Source organism: Zea mays, chromosome 4, assembly GCF_902167145.1.
Source record: "Zea mays cultivar B73 chromosome 4, Zm-B73-REFERENCE-NAM-5.0, whole genome shotgun sequence".
NCBI lineage: Eukaryota > Viridiplantae > Streptophyta > Magnoliopsida > Poales > Poaceae > Zea > Zea mays.
In genome coordinates, this window is record NC_050099.1 from 165,496,182 (window position 1) to 165,521,093 (window position 24,912).

General features: G+C 42.9%; 2 protein-coding genes across 3 annotated transcripts; one reads left to right on the plus strand and one right to left on the minus strand.

Annotated features, from left to right (window-relative positions):
• The first annotated feature begins 8,644 nt into the window (after positions 1-8,644).
• Positions 8,645-9,539, plus strand: LOC100216613 (uncharacterized). The gene has a single exon (NM_001143026.1). The coding sequence runs from the start codon at positions 8,737-8,739 to the stop codon at positions 9,301-9,303; it is 567 nt and encodes a 188-aa protein (NP_001136498.1). The 5' UTR covers positions 8,645-8,736; the 3' UTR covers positions 9,304-9,539.
• On the minus strand, positions 9,323-16,144 carry LOC100283256 (uncharacterized). 2 transcript variants are annotated; one of them, NM_001156158.2, is made up of 4 exons: positions 15,795-16,073; positions 12,936-13,057; positions 12,700-12,818; positions 9,323-9,678 (listed from the first exon to the last, which is right to left on the minus strand). In NM_001156158.2, exons 1-4 carry the CDS (start codon positions 15,976-15,978, stop codon positions 9,570-9,572), a joined length of 534 nt encoding a protein of 177 aa, NP_001149630.2. In that variant the 5' UTR covers positions 15,979-16,073; the 3' UTR covers positions 9,323-9,569. The 2 variants fall into 2 exon arrangements, with proteins under 2 accessions (NP_001149630.2, XP_008677287.1); XM_008679065.3 differs by lacking the exon at positions 9,323-9,678 and adding an exon at positions 10,251-10,877 and having other exon boundaries at positions 15,795-16,144.
• Between the last annotated feature and the right edge of the window lie 8,768 nt (positions 16,145-24,912).

Sequence of the window (24,912 nt, forward strand, 5' to 3'; positions counted from 1 at the left end):
CTATAAAGAACCACATGAGTTAAAAAGACGTAAATGTCCTAATATATACAAGACAAAATTTATAAAATGAATGCTGATCACGTAGTTACCTCAAGATTGTTGCTAGACGGATCAGCTGTTGTGAATATTCTTACACGCTGCAAAAGTGTGGCTTCCATCTGAATCATCAATTGAAAACCAGATCCGCGGGAACCCAACCAGCTATCATCCTAGTGTGACGAGTCAGGAGGAGATGAAGAAGCTTAGCGTCGGATCTGTCAGCCTAGTGTAACGCCTAGTTTATGTGTGCATTAGCAAAATAAACCATTCTTCCTACCAGAATTGTTCATAGCTGATCATCTCCTCGCCATCGTCGAACGTGACGCCGCAGGAACAGTCCACCGTCCACGAGCCGCCCACCCAGACATCGGTGGGGTTAGGGGCGGGGATGGGAGGCGTCGCGGCCGCCGCCGCCATGGCCAAGCCAAAATAAAAGACAAAAATGGTTGTATATATTCGGAGGCCGAGAGCATTGTTCATACAGGCCAAAAGGAAACCTTGAGAAGAAGAGGCTGCCACAACAGTTTTGACTGACTAACCTGTGCTAGAATGATGAGCCCTCCTTGTGACACGAAAAGGTTGGCATCCTTGAGCCTTTTTATTATGATCATTACAAACGTCTCCATGTGCATCTATGTAAAAAACAAAATCATTAGGTCACAAAAGTGGAGGTTAAATCAAATCCAAAATTCCTTTACCAGCAAGGGCTGGAAATAAAATACTCTGGTTTAAATGACTGCATAGAAATGGTGCAGAGGGTACTAAATCTAGTGATTCAGTAAGGATGTGTATACATTATAGGAAGCAGCTCTTGTAAAATACTCTGATTTAAAGGGCTGGAAACAAAAGGCTTCCCCCCGCTGTTGGTGTATACATTATAGGAAGCAACTCTTCGACATTGTCAATCAGGAGCTTGTAAAATAGCTTCTCATTTCTGTCCTGGGAAAAATGCAGCATTCAACAAAACAAAAACACTCTTGACTGAAATAACAATCTAGCTGCAACTGACTTTGTGATCACATAGTTTCACTTGGATATGTCTGATGGGCTTACCTGAAGGTCCATTAGCGTAGTGTAGTGCTGCAACGGGGCCTGGAACTTCCATTGCCACAACTCAAGAGAGCAGCCAAGTTAGTTATTTTCCATCATTATTGGATTGCATAAGCATAAAGATAATGGACAGGTATTGAATGCCCAATTTAATGGTAGGAAAAACAAAAAAATTAAAACAAGAAAACAACTCTTACAATCCAGTGGCGCACAGACGAAGGATCACAATCACGCATTGATTTGAGCAACTTCTCTTTAGCATAGAAATCATTATTGTGCACGTTACATGTGCCTGCACTTTCCACCTTAACATTAACCTCAACCACCTGCACGAGAAATGATCAAACAATCAATCATAGTGGCTTTAATATAATGGATTTACAGAGATAGTCCACTGGATAAAGCATGTCACCCCTATGCTTGAATCAAAATAGATGATTGTGTAGTTGTTTGAATCCAAAGCAGACACAACATCATATCCATTGGTCCAAAAGCATGTCACCCCTCTGTTTTGAATCCATCTGAAATACCATGGAAAATGCTCCTCAGCCTACTCCCACCAAACATCTTCATCATCCGTTTGGCTCTGGGCCGCAATATAATGAGGGGGTTTTGTGGACCACTCGAATCCATACAAAAAAATTGAGGATCACTCATGAGTAGAGAACTACATTCGAAGATTCTTTCAAGATTGCCCAGCTCTTCTTTGAAACTGTCATAATCCTAGTGAGTTATAATCATCAGGTAAATTATATTTTCTAAATGGAAGCAGTGAGAACATAATGAAACTATCCTAGCAAATTCACCTATTTTATTCTACTCAAATGATGGACACATAATATAAAAAAAACTTTCAAGAAGACAAGCAAGTCACGACATGACCTCTAGCATCATGAGATACTCATTTACAACAAGAACACATATAAAAGAATCCAAATTATGTGCTCAGCATGTACCGAGTTTTCTATATACAACAAAAATATAATTCATGATTCAGACAGACTCAAAGAGGAGTTAGGGAACTAAATTAACTGCACATTTTTTATAAAATAATCTGTTGTCAAGTTATGTGAAGGTGCCAATTCTTCCTTACATTGATGAGAAAAAAAGTGTTTGAGGCCGATCTCTTTCAGGTATCTGGTCATGATTCATACAGACCCAAAGAGGAGTTAGGCAATTAGCTTCTTTCTGTTAAAACATCTAGCATTTGAGCCATAGAACCAGTAAAAATGGTTGGTCAAGGATGTCCTTGTCCACTCCTACACTAAAAATATGCATCCTTGGTTAGATTTACAAATTGCATTTGGCCTGGTGACATATGTCTGTACTCTGTACTGATTGTACAAACAGTGTCACGTACTCACATGCTTAGTATTCAAGTGCTGATTTTAAACCCGTGAAGAGAGCACACAAGGAGATTTTCTTCTTTAGGTATATATATTGCTAACACAAATCAAAAGGTATATATGTGTATGTGTATGTAGTTCACCTACATGTTTGCTAGTGTATAGTTTCACATGGTTGCCACTATCAGACCATTGGTGCAAACAATACTCATACTAAAGCATTTTTTCAATGGTTCCTATGGGAGCTTCCTTTGATACCTTAGCATCATTTGACAACAAATGCAGTTGCTCTGGTTCCACATAACATATTGCATCAGTATTGAAAAATACTAACCATGGTATAAACATAAAACAAAAATAATCTCCATTACAACCTGGATCTGCTTTATGAGATTTACCCTTATGCTTTTCAGCAGGAGAAATTTCGTCTGCTTCATCCTTTGCATCAGAGTCCTTCACTTGCACTGCTCACAATCAAATAAAACACAAGACCATTGGATCCACAATCTACTGAGCTTCAGTGCAACAAACTGTTAGAAGAAGAGCCTTACTATTCCCCTTTTGCAAACGTTCCTAGTGGAGCACGATTCATTGCTAGCTTAACTCTGATTTTCCTACCAGAAACAGGAGATCCATTCTTTTGTTGAATAGCTCGATCAGCATCTTGAACAGTTGCACTGGCATATACAGGAACGAATTACATTAACCAAATCATCGCCTAACAGTGTCAATGAAAACTCCATGCCCAGATTATTAGCAGCAGCACACTTATACATGAACAATCATAACAAACATTGGGACATGTAACAATATGATTAGTTTATATCATTTGATCATCCTGGTCAAGCCTCTACTCTCTAGTGAATATTAACTTATGGTCTACGGTCACCAAATTTGCTAACAATAGCACTAAGTTATGGTACACAGAGCGGTATAGTCTATGTGCAGTAACCACATGATGTGCCGGTTCCTGGGCCATTTGAGACTGACATACACGAATTTACGGTTAACATTAAAAAACAATCAGCTCGACGGATATTCACATCATTCGCTCAAAAAGGCTCCTCGATAACAGAATACAGTAATCCCATAATACCATCGACGATTCCTGAGAGAACTTACAATTGCACGAACCCGAAGCCTCGACTCTTCTCTGATCCTGCCGTAAAGAAACCACGAAGGTAGAATTAGCCAATGATACCACTCCCAACTAAACAGCAACCGGATTCGTACAGCTCACCTTTGTCTGCGACCATAAAGCAGCGCCACACTGGGCCGACCTCGCTAAACACCACCTCGAGCTGCACAACAACAAAACGCTTGGTTCCGAGCTATGACCGCAGCGCCACACTGGCTTTAATATAATGGATTTACAGAGATAGTCCACTGGATAAAGCATGTCACCCCTCTATTTTGATGCAGGGAGAGTACTCTATAGGTAGTGCTGCTTGGTACTTATGTCTCGAGCTATGATCTGTTGCAATACATGTAGCGTCCTGAGCTATGACCATTGATTAACAAACCTTTTGTCATGATTGCAGAACCAATAGCATGTTTAATGTGGCTGAAAAAATAGTGTTTGTCTCCATTGAGTTTAATGAAGTTTCTTCATTTGTTGCCTGAATCTTATTTCTATGCCAGACTAATTTAGCTTCAAAATTTTGCTTAATTTTTGAGATAAAGGTAAACAAAAATTTGGAATTTAGTAAACACACATATGCATTGATGATCAACTCTAAAGCAAAATATCTATACGTATATGTTTGTGCGCGTGCGAAGGCATTGGTATGTGCTGGATTTAATTTGAGCCCTCTTCTTGCATTAGGAAGAAGCAGCATGTTAGTTCTTTAAGTTCTGTTTTCAATAAGAGAATCTGTATCATGTGTCCTTTATACTACAGATTCAGTATGATCCTTCCATATTTAAATGCTTTCTAGGCCATGTAACACCAAATCCTGATTTAGAACACAACAATAATGTTCTTCATTTTCAGAGAACCATTTTCTGTTCTGCTTAGGTGGTTTCAGAGAACCGTTGCAACATCTGGCAGTTGTGTTCATTAAAAAATGGTGTGTTCATTAAAAAATACCAACCAGAGCGCATATATACCAATTGCAATTTTTATGAACTGCTAATGACAAACAGCTAGCAATACCAACCATAACCATGCCAATAGAAAAAAGCGGACCATAGCCATGATTTGAAAAGAAACCATTTCTCAATTCAATAGGGAGAGTATATCTGCAGTGGCACTGCTTCCCAGACTGCATTTGACATTAAAATGAACCAGTGATTACTAATTTACATCTTGTAAAGAGAAAGACGAAAGTTGAACAGTACAACCAGAATTTGCTAGTGATGCCCTTTTTGGAGAAAATCTACATTGGAACTGTCAGAGAACTTTATAAAAAAGCAATCAAAATGCATACTATTCAATAATCAAACAATAAGGCCTGAAGTAAGAATCTTTTTACAGTATTCAAAATGAAGTTTGTACAACTTTTAAATATGAATAGAGGCTCAAGGTAAGTTAGATGCCACTCAACTCAGTTGGACTTGATAAAGCCATAAGCCACGGAGGAGGCTCTGGTCACAGATCCCTTGCATAGGGAAACTTCAGGTATGTTTCTTGTTAAAAGAAAGCAATGTATTTACAACCTTCTATATAGGCTAGCCGTAACAATCTTTAATAATTAGCATAGAGGGAGGAGTTGTGCAAGTATAGTGCAAGCTGTAATTACTACGATAAGATTACAGACTGTGGAATAAAGATATATACCCCATCTGCCTGAAAACCGTAGCGATTTTCTCATGCTAGTAGAACTTTATAAAGACCTCGTATTAAATACATAGTCATTCATCTTGAATTAGGATCAGATCAAAGTTATCCATCCTCGTCCCATAATAGAGAAATTCCACATGAAGAATCAAGATCATGTCTATCTCTATTTTGTATCTCCTATCACAAGCCAAATGGGGCGATACGAGCGTACGATAGGCCTACCATATTGCTAGGCCACAGCTACGTCAAAGGGTGCTAGACCGTCAATTCGATTTATGGAAAGTTTGTTTATAGAGACTAATTTTTAGTCTTTTCATTTTAGTTTATAAATTGTTAAATATAAAAACTAAATTTTATTTTAGTTTCCGTATTTGTTAATTTAACGACTACAATGTAATAAAATAGAAGAACTAAAAATTACTCCTATAAACCAAATACCCCTTTAGTCACACACTTTAGCTCACGCGCATCAGGCTGGACAGATACTGTCATTTTATGCGAACACGAGGATTCAGAAAAATGGCACCAAAGTAATTTAATTGGCTTCATTGGTTGCCGATCCCGCCTCCACCTGGTCTGTACCAGCCTGTTCCGGTAGAAACGGAGATGCCTCGCGTCTCAACTTATACAGGCGGACAGCTAAAAAAACACCTAAACTGTACCTTCCTATGCAGACTGAGTTCATACCATACAGTAAACCAATCATAAACCCAATCGTAATCAACACACGCGTCAAGCTTGGGACCAACTGGCCAGGCAACCAGTCACGCTGAATTTGCATCAGCTCGTGCAGCCTACCATTCCCATATACAATTAATCAAACATATACTCAGATAAAGTTAAAGTATATGGTGGCGTAGAATAAGACTATGCAGACAACTAATTGGATGGTATACGTACCATATAACAGTCTAAGATGTTGTCTGACATTTTTACAGCCACATCTGCTGCTAGAACTTTATAATTTTTTATATATATTTTAAAAAATGACCTTGTTTAAAAAAAAGAAAGTAGGGACTAATCCATGGTAATGGTACTTAACCAGATTAATAGATTTTTCACAAATTACAACCTACAAGAGTTACCGAGTTTATGGTAGCTACAAGCCTAGGAGGCTACGAAAGCTGTAGGTGAGAGAGCTGACTAACAGATACACAAGCTGGCCGTAGAGACGGAGCCAAGGCCTGGCCTGGGCAGTGCCGGTGTGGGTGCCTGGGGCCTGGGCGGTGCCGCTCGGTCGCGGAGGCGTGAGCGTGGTTGGTGCCCGTGCCTGAGAAGCGCCGGCGGAGGGCGGTGGCCGGGCGCGCTGCGTGCTGCAAACGAAGGCGTGGAGCCGTGGAAGGTGGAAGGGCTGGGGCACCGGGCTCCCAGCACGGACGCACGATGATCTCCTGGCGGCCGACGCAGCGGCTCTCATCTCGCAAATGCGGCGCACGCCTAGTTTCTGTTCGAGGAATCGGGGTTCGCCGATGCTGCGCTCGCCTGAGACCCGACCTGCTCGGCCGCGAAGCCCGTCCACGGAACGAACGAACGAACAACCTCAGTCTAGAACCGGACTCGACTGATGAGTAATGACTAACCCGATCCAACCCAATCCACTCGAATCCAGGCGCAAAACAGTAGTGTTGTCGTCGCTAGGGAGACGAAGAAGAACCGCGACGCAATGCTCACCTGCCTCCTGGAATTCCCCCGATCCTGGACGGATACAGCAGCACCCGACCGGGGCTGCCTCCGCGTGCGTCGTCCCACTCCTCCACGCCCCACGGAGATCCAGAGGTCCCTCCTCCCTCTCGCACGACGACGGTGGAGGGGGCGGCGGCGTACGAGTGAGGGCAGGGGAAGGGAGGGGGAGGCCTTGAATCCTGGACGTGTCCGCAGGGGTGTTCTCGGATCCTGTCACCGCAGCACGGGACAGGGGGAGCAGGGGCGGCGGGTGCGAACAGGGGGAGCAGGGGCGGCGGCTCACGCGGGGTGGGAGAGGGGGAGGCGGGGGACGAACGTGGGCGTAGAGACGATGACGAACGTGGGCGTAAGCAGGGGCGGACGGTGTAGATTTACAGAAGCGATTGGACGGTGTAGATTCACCGAGGGCAGAACCAGGGGAGGCAGCCTACCTCTTGCAGCCTTAATAGGTAGTATAGATTATGTAGTTTTAGTTGTCTCTTTTAATTAGAAAACCGTTAAAAAAATAAGGGATGTAAATATCCTAGAAAATGGGTCTATGATCAATTTTAAGGGGCCGTTTGTTTTTTTCAGAATAGAGACATGAAACAAATTCTAACCAATTTACTTCTCTAATTTATATAAGTTTTGATCGCTCTTAAACGATTTCGAGTTTATTTCTGTACAACCGAACGTAACCTAATTCTTTTGAGCGACACATGTGTGGTTACATTTTTTTTTGAAGTAATACTTGCAAAGCCCCCATCGATAGAGTGGTGGTGGTACTGGCATCACGTCTCAAATGCATCATGACCGGTTTCACGTCTAACGTCCCTATATGTTTAGGATAATGATCGTGCCCGAGTTCATGTGGGGGTGAACTTATATGATGGAACTTAGAATTTCTCCGGTGGATAGTGTAAAATATAGGAGAACTGTATATGACATTATTTAACATTATTTACTGAGTGAAGTTTGAAATAGTGTCCATTCTCCAAGACCTAATAATCGTGCTCGCAAGTTCATCATCTAAAACCGGATTCAGGTGGGCGCGAACACAGAACACAGGATTATGGAAAGAACAATGCCCGTAGGCATACCGCGTACGGATTGAATGAATGAACAGGCTAGGATGTCAGTGTCCCGGTCAACTCACCTCAAGGGAATTCGACCAAGGGGCCTGGAGCTGGAGGAAGCAATGGCGTCGGCATGCCCAAGAAAGGTGATGACCACTCAAGTGGGGGCGCTCATTCGCCGGCGCCCCACAATCTGCTAAAGCCGACGGGGAATACTAACAATCGAGACCAAAACGATCGGCGCCCGGGCCGGGCCCTTCCTTCCCTCTGCCCGAGTGCCTGCTGGCTGTTGCCTTGCCGCAGCGGTTGCTTTGATCCGATGCAACGTCCAAAAGCAAAAGCAACAGCACGTAGTAGGCCACAGGGGGACACGGGGGTGAGTGAGTGAGAGAGAGAGAGAGGCCAGGCGGCTGCTGCAGCAGAGTGCAGACGTGCCGAGACGTTATTCCAAGCTCGCATTGAACTGCTCCAAAGGGATCCCAAAGCGCCAGCCTTTCTCGCGGCCCGACGAGGGAGAGGGAGGATGGGGCGGCAGCGGGCATCATCATGCCATGACAGCAGCTGAGCTGAGTGAGAGTCGGCTCGTGATGAAAAACAAAATCGCAAAGTAATCGCTCGGTTCAAACCGGCGCCTTCAGCTCCCCATCATAAAACGACCAGCACTCCCCTCGGTGCCCAAGAGTGCGACACCCAAACGGCCGAACCATTTTCTTCGAGGGAGAGCGTGGTGGTGGCATATATCAGCAGCTAGCAGCTTGAGAGAGCGCCGAGAACCAAGGATATGCCTGACCCCACGGTCTACTACCCCGCGTCCTCCAACGCCGTCCTGCGCGCGCGGGCGCCTTCCACGACCGCCAAGGGCTCGTTCGGCCCGGTCTTCGCCGTGCTCGCGGCGATCTCCTTCCTCGCCGTGGCCGCCTGCGTCGCCGGCAGGCTGTGCGGGCGCCGGCTCTCCAGGAAGAGGTACGCCGCCGACCAGGACTCCTACGCCTCCGACTCCGTCGGAGGCGACCTGGAGAAGGGCGGCGGATTCGAGATCAAGTGCCCGGCGATGAAGCCCGTGGCGAGCTCCCGCGCCACGATCCACGACATCGACGACGGCTTCGAGATCAAGTTCGCGCCGGGGAAGCCTCCGGCGTGGAAGAGCGACGGCAAGCTTGCTGGCAGCAACAAGGGGCGTCAGCTTAAGCATCAGCAACAGCCCCAGCTCGTCGGCGTTCCCAAAGGCTACGCCGTGCCAAAGGACTACGCGGGCTTCAGGTACCCTGCTCAAGCTGTGGCTGTGGCTGTGGACGGGCAGGGGCAAATAAGGGGCGGGGCGTTCGTTCCAGCGAAGCCTGGCACATGAGCGAACAATAATGTAGCGGCAGCTTTTTAGGTTCACGAGACTCGATCGATGTATCACGTACAATCTCTCGTCGTCCCTCGGCGGACGACGGCGTTTTACATCTTCAACTCTAGTTTTTGGGGGCGCAGTGTGCAAGAGTTGGAACCCTCCGCGAACTAGTTCCAGGCACCACTTCCATATCGTATTTTGTACATCAACCCATTATAAAAGCAGTGAAGAAGAACATCTCATTCTCCAGTGACATGGCATGGCTTGGCTTGGAAGCATCAATCGTCGACAGGGTCCTGAGGAGCTTCGGTAGCGTTCCGTTTTATGGTGATGACGGGGCATTCGGCATGCTTAACGCAGAACTCGCTCACCGTGCCCACGAAAACCCTACATGGAGTCCATTCAGACTCGGTGCATGTAAATTCCATGTACATTTTTCTTACTGAAATTAATTCCGTAAATAGAATGCAGCGACAAAAAAAAACTTTTGCGTAGTCTCGATAATCTACTAGTACCATCCAGATACTAGATGAATAGACTATGGTAGACTATAGTATGTTTGAATGCACTAAAGCTAATAGTTAGCTGCTAAAATTTGCTGAAGTCATCCAACAGTCTAGCTAACAATTCAGCTATTAGCTACTTTTAGCAAATTAATTAATAGTTAGCTAGATATTTTTACCAACAATTTTTTTAGTCAATTAACTATTAGTTCTAGTGCAACGACTAATATGCAAACATGTAAGTAGACTTTTTTGTACATTAGATCTAAATCCAACGGTAAATATAATTGTGGATTGTTAAGGTTTTTTTATAAATATATATCAGGTGGTGGTGGAAGAGTTGAAGTGTTAAATATGATATATCGTTGGATCTAGATCTAACAAAGTAGAATATCTATTTGCACGCTTGCACCTAGTACATGCTTGCATATTAGTCATCGCCTTTAAACACCCCTATGCCAACAAACTTTGGTATTGAATTTCCCATTTAACAAATAAAAAAGCACATTATAGCGTACAAAAGACACTTGAAAATAGTTCATGTTCTTGAAGATAAAACTCCCACATTGCACAAAATTATGCCTACTCTACACAGTTTCCATCATATAGTTCATAGTGACTAAACACTATGTGACACCACCACCTAGGTAAATAAAACATTGACTGACAAAAGAGTTGCGATCATATAGTTCATAGTGACTAAACACTATGTGACACCACCACCTAGGTAAATAAAACATTGACTGACAAAAGAGTTGCGAAGAAGTCATGCATGACAAAACGAAATTAGATCTCAAATGCACATGACAAAACGAAATTAGATCCCAAATGCACCTTCAAACAGGATAAAAGTAACGAATCAGTCTATATAATTAGTCTTGCCTCTTACTTATCAAGATAAATAAGGTATTCCCTCTATTAGTATTGACTAAACTGTGATGAAAGGTAATCCGAGTGCCGGAGGCTCACACGAGTGGTGTACGAGGAGGGATAAACCGAGGCAAGTCTTTACCCCACAAATACAAAGAGTCTGCCGACCCGGTGACTTAGCGAGATAGCTCTCGCCACTGCACGAGGTTTGTCCTGATGAAAAAAACTTGTTCACCAGAAATTTAGCAAAGAAATAGATGAAGGGTGTCAATGAGAACTACACAACTTGTTCTAGACAGACGTGACAAATCAGGAGATATAATCAGCCCTACATGTATAGGCCACTAAATTGCAAAATCTTTCAATTAGTGCATATGGCTTTCACAGTAGGCACGCTACACACTGCTCATTGATTTGTACGGCACAATCTTATCTAGGGTGCACGAATACCAAAAGGCATCGGCATAATCATATGAGTTTATGCATGCACACAAATAATAAATGTAGAACAACATCTTGCATGCAATAAAGCCTTGGAAAGTTGAGAAACATACTATCGTGATTAGTGAGATGATTTGAGCACAACACAACCAAAGAGAAGAGGGTGACAGGATCATAACAAAGGCAATAATTACACTTCACTAGAAGCAACATGGCAAAGTAGACAAAAGAGTGTCCTGTTTTTCCTTTTCATACATGGCACCTTTCTATTTCAAAATATTTGGACAAAATGTTGTTTGTATGCTTGATCACTGATTTGGTTTTAAACTACGTAGATTCCATTATAAAGGGAAATCTTATACCTATTTTTTTACAAGAAGATAATCCCTGTTACAGAGGATGATGTGCAACTTAGGCCATGAGAATGGGACAACCCAAAAGGGTACAGTGGTATTAGATAAAGCGTTACTGGAGCAAGAAAGATCTCTAGGTCACAGTCAGACCTTATTGGTTCATTCAGAAATCATATACAGTATCCTACAAGGCTAAAGTGCATATATCGTTCTAATTTCTAAGATGTTATAGAGAAACATTATACCACCAATTGAAGTTCACAAATGAAACATAGGATTTCATGTTCTAATACTCTTCATCTACAATTGACATGTTACAGCCAGGCTCGACAAATTCAATATTAACTGTGAGATGTTAGCTGCAATCCTTTTATTAATTGACATTGTACTCCACATAAATCCAGAGGAAAAACTCTTGCTCTTCTTAAATATTTTGTATTGTTATATGCAATATGCAAACTTTCATTGCTTCTTCCCACTTTCCTAGGTCTCTCAAAAACTATATAAGAAAAATACTCAAAACAACTTTAGAAAAGAGGCTAACTAGTTAACATCTGACAATTTTGTAATGCGTAATGGTATTTAAGAATAATCACTCAACAACCTGAAAGTCATATGCGTTTGTACAACTTGCAAAAAGGCAGAAGCTACATGAGTGCTGACAGGTTTATTCTGTTTTGAAATAGAGAAATATTAAGTATAATAAAAAAAAGTTCAATATTTTCCTTGTGCTACATCAAGGTACTAAATAATAGAGACAGAAAAGCAATGCTGAAAATTGCTGGTAGTAAGCACCAGACATGTTCATATGATGGGCCAACTGGCCAAAGTCAAGCCCAAGCTCCGACCAGACTTAGCTTGAGGCCAGGTACAGATCCCAGAAAAGCCCAAATATTGATATGAATAGGTTTTGGATTACAAAAGCATATTTTTCCATGAAATATTTCCAGAACAAATTGGTAAGTGCAAACATTTTATTTCCTATTTCTTGGAATATATTGGTAAAAGCATGCTGGGCCTCAAGTACAATTAAATCGAGTGACCACACAACAACAAACACATTATCCTTGGATAATCAAAGCGCAAAGGAAATGTAAGATATGGAGCACAATGAGCAGGGAGCAAGATAATGTGAGAGGTTGAATTACCGCAACATGCACTTTTCTGTCTATGCCATTCTGAATAAAATGCTGTGCGATATGGCTGAACCTGAAACACTGAGTCATGCTGGCATATATTACCTCTGAAATGGCCCAAGACCCCTACTTCCCACAACTAGAAGGTCAGGCTGGACTCTCTTCACTTCGCTGCAGATAACCTCCTTTGGATCTCCATGTCTGATCCATGCCTCGCATTTTATCTGCAACAAAAATTAGATATGAAGACCATTATACACCAAAGAGGCAACCGCTGCCAGATGGAGCCTTCACAGCAGATCAAAATCAGTAAACTTTCTGAGCAAACCAAGTTCAATTACCCCTAACTGATGGCATTGGTTTACAAAGTACTCGAGCAAATGAAGCCCTCTTATCTTGTCTCTCTGCTTCATTTGGTGAAAGTCCTCCGGCGAAGCATAGATGCTATCCATGTCATCAAATCCTTTCAATTGGCATCAAAACAAAAAATCGTCTTATATTAAGACACAAAATAGTGATGCATTAAAGTTTCAAGCGAGCATCCAATATTTATCCATTGTACAGAAAGATAAACTGGGGAAATGTTTGAAAACCTATAAGCATTAATTAATGCATGTTCCAGAAATATTTTTTCAGTACATACACAGACACTGGACACTGGAAAAAAAACATGAAAGGTTACCAAAGTTTATTGTATTAATAATTAACTGAGTTCTGAACTACTGCAAAAGAAGACCAGGAGCCCAATGGAAGATCTCTAAGTTAGTAGTTATGTAGTAGAAGAATAATGTTGTCCAGTACAACGCCAAACTAGCTAAGTTTGGCGTTACTAACTAAGTTTGGCGTTACAACAAAATGCCCCTAAGTTTGGCGTAATGTTGTCCAGTACCCCACTTTGCTCTTTCAGACCATCACTGATTTTCTTCATCTTGCAGGCTAGCGCAGATGGTAAAGCAACAGAAAAAGGAAATATATGAGAACAAACAAAGCAAACAAATTAAGGCACCGAGAGAATTGCCATATAAACATCCATGATGCACAAATCCTCTGTTCAATTTCTTGTATCAGCTAAACTGCATTGTGATCCCCCTAAAAAATCCTAACAGGACTTTTTTTTGACACGGAACCATTAAGCTCAAAATGGGATGAAAACATAGTACAAGAAAATATGGTACAAGAGGCAAATGCTGCTGCCACAGTAACATTCTCAGAAGGCCAGACACCAGTAAAAGAGTTGCTAACAAAATTCTTGAGAGAAGAAAAAGAGCAAAGTGATATGGTAGACAATGTCTAAAAAAATAGGTGTAAGTTGTTAGGTTATTGAAACCCAAGCTGAACAATAATCATGTGATTTGATGACAAAGGGATGGTCTGAAAGAGGTAAAAAGAAATCAGGATGGAAGCCTGTTGTAAGGGCATTACTAATGCAATTGGAGATGAGGAACAAATGCACATGAGCACAAACAGTAGCATGATACTACCTATCTGATCACAAAAACTATACCACATTCCTGTATGAAAGAGTCGTATTTGTGTGGTACTCTGTTCCACAGTTGGTTGGGCTGCAGCAGTATGCTCCAGGCTTAAGGGACAACCTTTTTACTGAATGGTGGTGTCAGGCCGCACAACAGGTACCTAAGCAATCTCGTAAGGGCTTCAATCTGTTACTCGTAGGTAGTTTTAGTGGCTTGGTGGATCTGGAAACATAGAAATGCATGTGTGTTTGAGGGAACCTCACCTAGTTTTCATAGCATCGTGAGAAATGTAAAAGAAAAAGCTAAACTTTGCTGTATGGTGGGAGCCACACAGCTCTGTAGTTTATGGCCATGATGCCCCTCCTTGGTGTTGGTCACGTACTAGAGTGTGTGTGGCAAATTCTAGTGTGGTGTTTGCCCCTTCAGGGGTTGTATGAGTAGTCCTCCTCTGCTTAATATAATGATGTATAGCTCTCTTGTGTGTTTGAGAAAAAAAAAAAGAGTCGCATTTGAAGTACCATTAAACATTTTCCTACATGAATGGTTGTGATACAAAGTATTGATTCGAAGTAACATAAACTTCCACATATTAAAAGCCCTCGTTGTCAAAATGTCATCCTTACCCAAAAAAATACCAGTACAAGAAGTCCACATTTTTGTCAAAGTAGAAATTATAAGATTGCTTGCCTAGAAATTAACTGAGGGGCATTTTGTTTCCATTTTATTTCAACCAACAGGCTAGTCCTGCATACATCATTTCGAGTAGAGAAACTCTACAACCATACAAGTATACAACTTCTGATACACCAGAATTGAGCCAGGCCATTTAGGATCAAGTAAATCGTCAGAAGCAATTTGCTGATCTTTTTTTTATCTCTAACTTTCTGAAAAAACAAATGATGCAATTAGCCACAAAAGATGAGATATTCAATGCAGCAGCCAACAATTCTGATCAAGGTATGCCAAATCCAGAATTCCAGATGCCAGGCCACCTAACAGTAACCAACACAACATAGTCGGAACAGAACAAGTTGGATGCTGTGAGCACGCAGAAAAATTGGATGCTGTGACTGTGAGCGAATACAATGGCTCAGCACATCAGAAGATGGAACCAAAACTATCATGCACAGGTGCTGCTTTTTTTGAAAAAATGGTTTTGACACGGCATTTACCAAAATAATCATTGCTATTACTGAATTTCTTGTTCTAGCCGTGTCTATTGTGGAATTTTTTGTCATATGGCCTGGCAGTTAATTATAATTTCTGCAATTTCGTTGACATATGGCCTGGCAGTTAATTATAATTTCTGCAATTTCGTTGACATATGGCCTGGCAGTTGGATATAATTTCTGCAATTTCGTCAATCTTAATATTATTTTTGTAATTGTTGGAGCAAGTGATCTTTTTGAGAAAAAAAGCTGCAAATTTTCGCGGATTAATCTACATAAACAGTGAGGTCGCAGTAAGGACAACATTAACCAATACTATCAGTGCGTGGCTACCCGTGCACGGGGGAGAGCTAGTATCCACAGTTCCACACAGCACGCATAGAGGCATACACCGCATACGGCATACCCAAATCACATACTTAGTCGGTACCATGTACCAACGCGAACGCGTGAATGGAGGGAGAAACCACACATTTCGCGTGATTTCGCTGAGTAGCACGCGCGCGGATAAATAGCGAGCAAGTCACAGGGGCACCGGGCAAGCGAGTGTACTTACCGTCCTCGTCGGGGACCTGAACGTGGACGAAGAGGAAGTGGAAGCCCCCAGGGTTGGAGCGGACGAGCTTGGAGAGCGTCCAGTCGAAGGCGGTGCGACAGCTGATGGAGGGGTGCGGGTACCCCTTGAGCGACGACTCGTTCACCGCCATCATCACTCTCGTCGGCGCCGACGAGTCCGCCATTGCAGCGCGCTCGCTTGGGCTGCCTTCCTCAAGAGGAGAAGTTTTGGGGGAAATTTTGAGCAGAGGGGAGAGTGACAGAAGGCAGCCGACCTATTATCGGCAAAACGTGTAATCCCCTCGTTTTGCTAGGTCTACGCTGGCATCAACCAAGCAAAGCCGCCTGGAGCCCCCGAGACGGCGAGACCCAAATCTTCTTCCTTTTATTTTGCGAGGGACTAGCCTAACATAGATTTTATTCCATTTGGAATCGACAAATATTTGCAGAAACAAACTCGTGGGTTATCACTAGTATATAGTATATTCTAACGCTACGAATCCCGTGAAGAAAAGGGGTCGATCGTGACAGGGCCGTACCTGAGGGGTGCGGAGGATACGGCCGCACCGGACCTAAAAACAGAGGACCCTCTAGCCACTAGACGATAGCACTTTTTTCCTATTAAACCTATCTATTCTAGACACAAATACACAAAGAGCGATGCACTATCGACCAGTCTCGTTTAGATTGTTAAACTAATATCTCAATTACTTATCGAATACTCCATCTGTTTCAAAATAGTATTTATTTTAGCTCTTGATTTTTATGTTTATATTCAACTAGATGATGATGAATCCTCTAAAGAAGCAAAACGAATTCTATTTTGGTATAGAGAGCATTAGTTACTATACACATGATGGTTGCATCGGCATAGAGAAGTTTTTAAAATTGAAATATTTGTGTGAACTATTTATGGTCAACAATAACTCAAGATAGGTTAAATGGCTTGGTGATTCTATATATCGAAAAAAGTTGTTGGATGAGATTGATCTCAATAATATAAGCGATGACTTTATATCACAAAATATTAGAAAATATTTTTAATGATATCAGATAACAAGTATATGTTTTTGGCTATATTTTACATTTGTTATCTTATAAACATCAAAACAGTGCATAATAGTTTTTATACGTCAAATATTCGATACTATATGTATAATTATATATTTGTGTGGATGGGTCCTCCACATCGGATTTCGCACTGGGTCTCTGAAAAGTCAGGAACGGGCCTGGATGGTGATGGCAGCGTGAAGAGAGGGGTTGACAGTGGCGACGTGAGTGAAGGAGAGGAGGCGGCGGGTTGACGGCAGCGACGTGAGTGAAGGAGACCATGTGCCAATGAGCCGCGTTACGGTACCGGACCCAAGCCCGAGCGGAGAGAGGGAACCAAAGACGCCTACTAGCCTGAAGACCTAGGTCCCACCTTGCAGGGTTCGAATGTCAGACATAGAGGTTCGAGACCCTTGTGCGAGATTCGGATGAAGGACCCGTCCATGGAGGTCTTGACTGAATACGCGAGGGTTTAAGACCTACCCATGAGGGTCCAGACAGTACACGTGTAGGTCTAGGACCTGTCTATGGGGTCCGGAAGGCATACGCGGGGGTCTAGGCCCCACTTGTGGGGGTCCAGACTCGTTGATGTAGTCCCTCAGCATTTTCCCTTCTGTGACACGTGGCCGACAGTCCCACTCTGCTCAACCTATCTGTGCGAGATGTTTACGTTGGGCCTGGCTCGCGCTGGTTTAAGCTCTATACTAGTTTATCTTCTGTGATACAAGAGACCAAACAAACGTTGTTTTTTGCATGCATAGATGCAGCTACATCTATAAGGAAGGCAACCACACGCGTCCTATATGTACGAAGTCACAAGTGTTTTTTTTCTTAGGTTTTGTCTTAATGTGAAGCATATTCTTATACACCTAGGATAGCAGCGTAGGAAAAATGGCCATGACATGGTCACGGTGTATCTAAACACCTGATTGAGGTTGTTATAATTTCTTTTTGCGACGGCAAACTTTGAGCATATAATGAGCAAAGAAAACATGCTTCGATATATTCACAGGAGGAATCTGATTCAACCGAGCCCTTTCATCACCATCCAGATTTTTTTTTCTTTGGTGCATTTTTGGTGTGCAGGAAGCAATGTATGCTTTCGGTTAGCATTCGCATGGGCTGCCGATCTCCCCGATCCATGATGCACTTTGGAGACGTGCAGCGGTTGTTCAGTTTCGTTTGGACGGAAACGCGTGGTACGGGCCAGCTGCGAGCTGACGTTTGTCTCGCCGGCCGACATACGCACAATCTTGTTCCACGTAGAGGCCGTGCGCTGTCTCCTGCTCACACGTGGGTCACTGCCCATTGACCGAACGATGATTGTAGAAGCGCGGGTCCGGTGAGTAATGACTCATTATCCCTATGATTGGATAGGTGATTGCGCGCAGTCTAGCTCACCGCAGACTAGTTCACCGGATAGGAGCGATTTTTTGGGTTATGCAGATGCAACTAAATAAGCCTACAATGTATCGATGCGTGCGCGACGGGACTCCTACAACGAATCAAACATGTGCTGATCCATAGTCAATGCATGTGAAGAATCTGCCTCTCTTAATACGGGCAACCAAACACATGATATATATTTAGATTTCAGCTATTTAAAAAATACAATTACAGTTTACAATTTTTGTTAACGTTTCTAAATATATAAGGGCCCCTTTGGCAGGGCTCTGGCTTCTCCAAAAACGGCTTTGGCTCTGGCTCACGAGGTGAAACCACTTCTTTAGATGAGCCAAAGCCATTCTGAAAAATCATTTGGCAAAACGGCTTATAGGTTGTTTTTCAGAAAGACCCTTGTATAGTTTATCTCTCCTGTACGTGGCTAGGGATTGAGGGCAGGACCAAAAAATATAATTTGGACTGGTGGGAGGGCTATTGCGCAAAAATGACGTGAGCTGAAGCCGGGTGAGCCACTTTTTTTGGCTCATGCCCTCTAGTTCATTTTGGAAAAGCACTTCACTGGTGAAGCCATTTGAAAAAGAGGTGTTTGGCACAACTTTTGTATGAGCCAGAGCCGAAGATGAAAAATAAGCCCTACCAAAGGGGCCCTAAATAACACATTCATATTTATAGCATCAAATAATTATATTATAAAAGATATCTTACAAAATCTAACTATGTTTATTTTATATTATAAATATTGTATTTTTTTTGTCTATTTAGTTAAATTCAAGATTTTAAAATTTAATACATTGTAGAATGATTTCTTTTGTGAAGGAAGTAATTGATAGAAAAATTTATATTCGTTCAAATGTCTTATTGAAAAGCTATATAAACATGGCCACAAACTTAACTATTTATTTTGATGTCAACTCAACAACATGAGTCTTACTTGTAGTTTTTTTTATTTCACATATTCTTTCATGGCTCAATGATTCTACGATCAATGAAGCGGAGAGCATCGTAAGAGCAAATTTAATAATATAGCCGACCACTGGTTATAAGGAATTTTGCACCTACCATTTAGCATATTCGTATAACTATTCACTATTAATGCAAGACCCTATTTCTCTCTCACACAATTCTTCCTGGTTCTTATGTCAAAGCCGGCTGTAAATTTATAGACCACTTCTCATCTCTCTCCTTAGAGGTCGAGGAGCCATTATGGCTAGGTATAGCCCAAACCATACCTACGTATGAAAATAAAATTTAATAGACCGGTCCGTAGAAACACAAGAGTAGTCTCCACTTCATCATCAACGACGAAGGGGAGATGGTCAGGGCCTCAGAAACCTGACCCCCTCCACCCGAGAGCCCCGACGCCATCACGGAGGCCCTCAACAATCTCTGACTTGACCCGCGGGAGCAAGAGGTGGAGCAAGACTCAACCTCGCTCTACGTGGGCAAAGAGATAAGGCAGTAGATCACGATCTTTATGGAGCCCGACCCATCTTACAACGATATGTGGACATTCTTCTCTTCCTTTGCGAGCTTGACATCATAGTGCATCGAGGAAGGGTCAACCTCCCCTGACGATTTTGACGACGTCCCAGTTGTGTTCTCGCCCCGCCTTCACAACACTACGAAGGTGATTGTCACCCTCATGGCCTACAGCCATGTTCCCATGATCGACGACCTGGAGTTCACGGGGATGGTTGATGGTGGCGAAGATCTTATCTTTGACGCCCTCCGCTAGGACTCTGGCTCAGATCCTGGCTCCACAACGAGTAGCGAGGATGGACCCTCAGTTACAGAGAGAACAAAGGTCGTCTGGCCCTCGTGGCTCTAACTGCCCTTACGCGTGACCCTGCTCCCAGGAAGAACATGTGACACTAACGACACTAGGGAAATGAGGCGCTACACACGATGCTCCTATCAAAGACCCCTCATGGTTCTAGGAAGGAGCGAATTCTTACTCCGGTGTAATCCCTAATGATCAGCAATAAAATGCGATTTTGAAACCACTGCCTGAGTCAGGCGTGCGAAATGGGTAGCAAGCCTCGGTCTGGGGACAAACTGACTCCCCTATCTTTTTCTCCAACAGCCAACATGGCGAATGACAAGATGAATGCCAGGAATATGGGTCAGACAACAAAAGGATCAGAGCAACATCGAGCGAAAGCCTTCCTCGATAATCTAGCTATGTTATTCTTCCTTTCCAATACTGATTGTTTTAGGATTACTTATTTATGTTAAAGGGTCCTCAACGATATGTGTCACTATGAAGTGCCCCCCGTGGAACCCTCGACGGGAAGGGGACTCAGGACAACGTAACCTGAGGCCCTAGTAAATGAACCCCGAAGGGAGAGGGATGTGCACGGGGACCCTAGCCTCGTCCCCACTAGTAGACTTAAGGAACGAGTGATGCAAACGGACGGTTCCCTCGAAGAAGCTGGTCAAACTGCGAACACCTACGCCTCAGAGGCTACGTCATCGGTCACCAACGGAATTGGGAATTCTTGAAGGTTGCAAACAACCATTCCAAAAGGATGACTACTAATGAGGATGAGACAGGACAAGGAGCACGAAACCCTTACAACATTTATAAATTTATTCTGTTCTTGTGAATCTTTTACAAAAAAACTAACCATTGCCATTTCCTCTTAGGGAATACAAAATCTATAAATTTGTCTGCTAGACGCTGAGCATAGGGTTCGACCGTCGCCTCTAGGTCTTCGAGCTCATCGTCTCACCGTCTGGTGGCGTACCCAGGACACACTTGATCTAGCTCGATCGAGTACTTGTAATAAGACTGAGTAACAACATGGGCATGGTTAACCCTTATCTAGAATGTGTCAGCCTTCAATTCACAAACGTAGCCGACAATGAGTATTATCAGGAAGGTTGGAGATAACGATTCCTTCAGTCGAAACCCCCGTGGAGGAGGGATCACAAGTCCTGTGACAGCAAGCAAGGATGTCAGCCTCCGAAAGGCCAAACAAGTAACCCAACAAACACAGAGGGAGAGGGGCATCACACTATGCCTCCTCCGGCCTCACGGTGGGCTGCACTCCTTGTCCTAGGAGGCATCTCTAGGCAATCGCTTGGGAGAGGTCCTCCGTTACCAAAGGCACGGGAGAACCAAAACATTCTGCTATAGATCGTAGAATAGGAAGGGTCGGGCACTTTGCCACATAAGCTGAGACAAGATAGTGGTGATCATAAGATAGGGCCGTCTCCCTGAACGAAGAATGAAGGCACTCCATGTTTCTAGGACGAAACACGCTCGCCCCCTCATGACCTATGTAGGAGAAGAAGAGAACGATTTCGCTAAACCACATGGGAGGATTCAATGAACAAGGGATCCCTCGCAAGGGGAGCACCGACCATGGTAGCACCTCGCTTTTTGTCTTTTCCTTTTCTTCACACTTGTCATCCATGCATCCCTTACCGATGACGGACTTGAGCCTAGTTATCTCATTTCTCATAACATTGATGCTAGCAATATGCATACTATGAGAGCTAGAGGAAGCATCATTTTAAATTTTCACTTGAGAAGAAGAATCGTTTGCACTATTGGACTTTGAACGGCTATCATAGAGAACACTATATTGAATTTCAAGATTAACATGCTTTTCATCAAGACCAACATATTTTTGCTTTAGTTCTTCAAAATTCTTTTTCAACATAGCATGTTATCCTTTTTCTTTAACTAGATTCTTGCGTAATGATTCCTTTTTACTTCTTTCTAGAGTAAGAGTCGTTTATTATCTGTAAGGAAAATGGATCGTGGCCCTTTTAACTAATTGATTTTGGTGTTTGATGATCAACATAACCTGTGGACGAATATGTATGCTAGTGTTTGTTTTTGTAGTTCATAGGATGCTAAAGTGCCTTGGACTAAGGCATTGAGGAAGCAACACCTCAAAAGTGACCACAGTTTCAATATTCTACCAAGGACATTACTAGGTGTAAACATGTCAAATCTCTTCTTGTCTCTAATCAAAGTGATCACGGTTTCATTCCTTGGTGAGTAAGCCTCTAGCATGATTTTGACTACCTTGTGATCAGTAATGTATTGTCCACCAAGTCCTCTATTTTTCCCACAATGATCATCAATCTATCAAACATCTCTTGTGTCCCCTCATTTTCCAATATGACAAATCGATTAAGCTTGGCCATTAAGAGATCAATTTTGGACTATCGAACCTTGTCAACTCCTTCATGAGAAATGTGTAGAGCATCCCAAATATCTTTATCCACTTCCATCTCAATCACCATGTTGTACTCATCTCCACTAAGTGCACTCAACAATGCACTAGTAGCTTGAGCATTTAGATGGATTCTTCGGTACTCAAGAGGAGTGGCACTACTAGGATCTTGTAGTTCTTCTATCCCACTTCTCACAATTTCCTAACGCTCCGGATGTAGCTCAATGAGATAAGTTTTCATCCTATGCTTCCACTTTGCAAAGTTTGTTCCATCAAACTAAGGTAGCTTTTCTGCAGGAACATTAATAATAGATCTATGGTCAAGGTTAGGCATAGAAGCATTGTAATTTAGGGGAGCCTTTACATAGTCATTCTTGTTGCCCTTGTTGTCTTTCTTGTTGCCACTCTTGTTTGTTTGATAAGATTTGTCATCATCTCCATCATCACTGCTGCTAGACTCATCCAACTTCAATATTTTCTTTCATTTACTCAAATACGCTTTCATTTGCTTCTTCTTCTTCCAATCTTATTTTCTCTTGTCTCTTGAGTCTCTTTGCTGCTCTCCTGATGAGCTTTTCTTCTTCTTCCAAATCTTTTGCTTGCTTTCTTGCTTCTCTTCTCAAGCGTCACTCTTCTTTTCTTCTTGCTCTTTCTCCTTCATATATTTTAGCATAGAGTGTTACATAGCTTGTTGTTGATATGCTCTCATTTCCCGATTCATCCCCAAAGAGATTAATCCCATCATTTTCCTCTTTGTTTCCTTGCCTAGACGTAGCCACACCTCACGCGGTTAAGCGCTACAGAGGAACAAGGCTTTGATACCACTTGTAAGGATCCGGTACGCCTAGAGGGGGTGAATAGGATACCTGTAATATTTTAGCTCAAGAAACAATCAAATTCTAGAGTAGCAGTGCCGCTCTAAGCCTGACACTGTCACGGTCTGACACTGCCGTGCAAGTGTCCTACACTGCTGAACAACTTTAAATGCTTCAAATGTAGTCAAACTTTTACGGAGTATAAATGATATGATTACTTACTTCTACCTAGTAAACAAAGTAAACCCTAACTATTCAAACAACCAAATCAGATGAGCACATTGCTTGGACACAACATTTAACTCGTGGTTCAACTCACCACAAAGGCTTGCCTACCTCCACGTTGTTGAGGAGAGCCACAAAGGCCTAGGGTCACACACCCTTCCTTGTTCTCAAGCCAAGAGCTCTTACTCTTAGTATGAGAGGGTTTTTACTATGAATGAGGGTAACTTACAACAATCCAATGGCTACAATAATCTTGTAGGTCATGAAGAATGTTGAAAGGATCACGATGCCCAAGAGGGGGGTGAATTGGGCTTTTCTAAAAATCAACACTAATTAAAACCTAAGCAAGAGCCCAACTTCACCCCAACAACTAGCACTAAGAGAATAATACTAGAAATACAACAATGCTAAGACAATACTTCAAATACTTGCTAAACAAATACATAATGTAAAATACTTGAATTAAGTGTGGAATGTAAAGCAAGGTTTAGAAGACTCCTCCAATTTTTCCCGAGGTATCGAAGAGTCGGCACTCTCCACTAGTCCTCGTTGGAGCACCCGCGCAAGGGTATCGCTCCCCCTTGGTCCTCGCAAGAACCAAGTGCTCACTACGAGATGATCCTTTGCCACTCCGGCGTGGTGGATCCCTCACGACCGCTTACAAACTTGAGTCGGGTCACCAACAAGATCTCCACGGTGATCATCGAGCTCCTAACGCCACCAAGTCGTCTAGGTGATGCCGATCACCAAGAGTAACAAGCCATAGACTTTCGCTTGACCAAAAGAAGCCTAATGCAAGTGGTGTGTGCTCTAGGTGGCTCTCGCTAGCGCTAATGAGGACCAAATGCGGGATTAAGATTCTCTAATCTCCTCACTAGGCTTTTGGTGCTTGCAATGCTCTACCAATGTGCTGGAATTAATGTGGGCAGCAAGACATTGAATATGGTGGGTGGAGGGGGTAAAAATAGCCCTCACCCACCAACTAGCTGTTACCAGCATTGTTCTGTGCATGGGCGCACCGGACAGTCCGGTGCGCCACCGGTGCGCCAACGGTCTGTAACACCCCAGGTGTTACCATGGCTAGAGCACATCTTGGCACTAAGGACTGTGAATTATATGGGGTAAAGGCTTAGGGCAACACATAAGAACTTTGGAGATCATGTGCTAATCAAGTTGCCAATGACCTAAGAAGCTTTACTCTAATCCTTGCTCACTTACTACCTTGGATAAGAGGGGAGAAGAACCCTAGACCTCTCTTAAACCCTATCTCCCAAAACCCTAGGTAAGAGGGGAAAGAGAGTGAACAAGTGTGCAAAGCATGAGTAATTTTTACCCAAACCTTAACTAACCTTATAACCATCAATTAGGGGAGGGAAATATTGCAAAAAGACCCCTGGAGAAACCCCAATTCAAATCTCCAAGTGGAGAGAGAGCT

What these genes read in the sequence shown, in the direction of transcription:
- LOC100216613 (NM_001143026.1), top strand. Translation starts at nt 8,737, where the DNA reads ATGCCTGACCCCACGGTCTACTACCCCGCGTCCTCCAACGCCGTCCTG.
- LOC100283256 (NM_001156158.2), bottom strand. Translation starts at nt 15,978, where the DNA reads ATGGCGGACTCGTCGGCGCCGACGAGAGTGATGATGGCGGTGAACGAG. An exon ending in ACCAATGCCATCAGTTAGGG is followed by an intron (nt 12,819 to 12,935) that starts GTAATTGAACTT and finishes TTTTTGTTGCAG; the next exon opens with ATAAAATGCGAGGCATGGAT. An exon ending in GGTCTTGGGCCATTTCAGAG is followed by an intron (nt 9,679 to 12,699) that starts GTAATATATGCC and finishes GACTCCATGTAG; the next exon opens with GGTTTTCGTGGGCACGGTGA.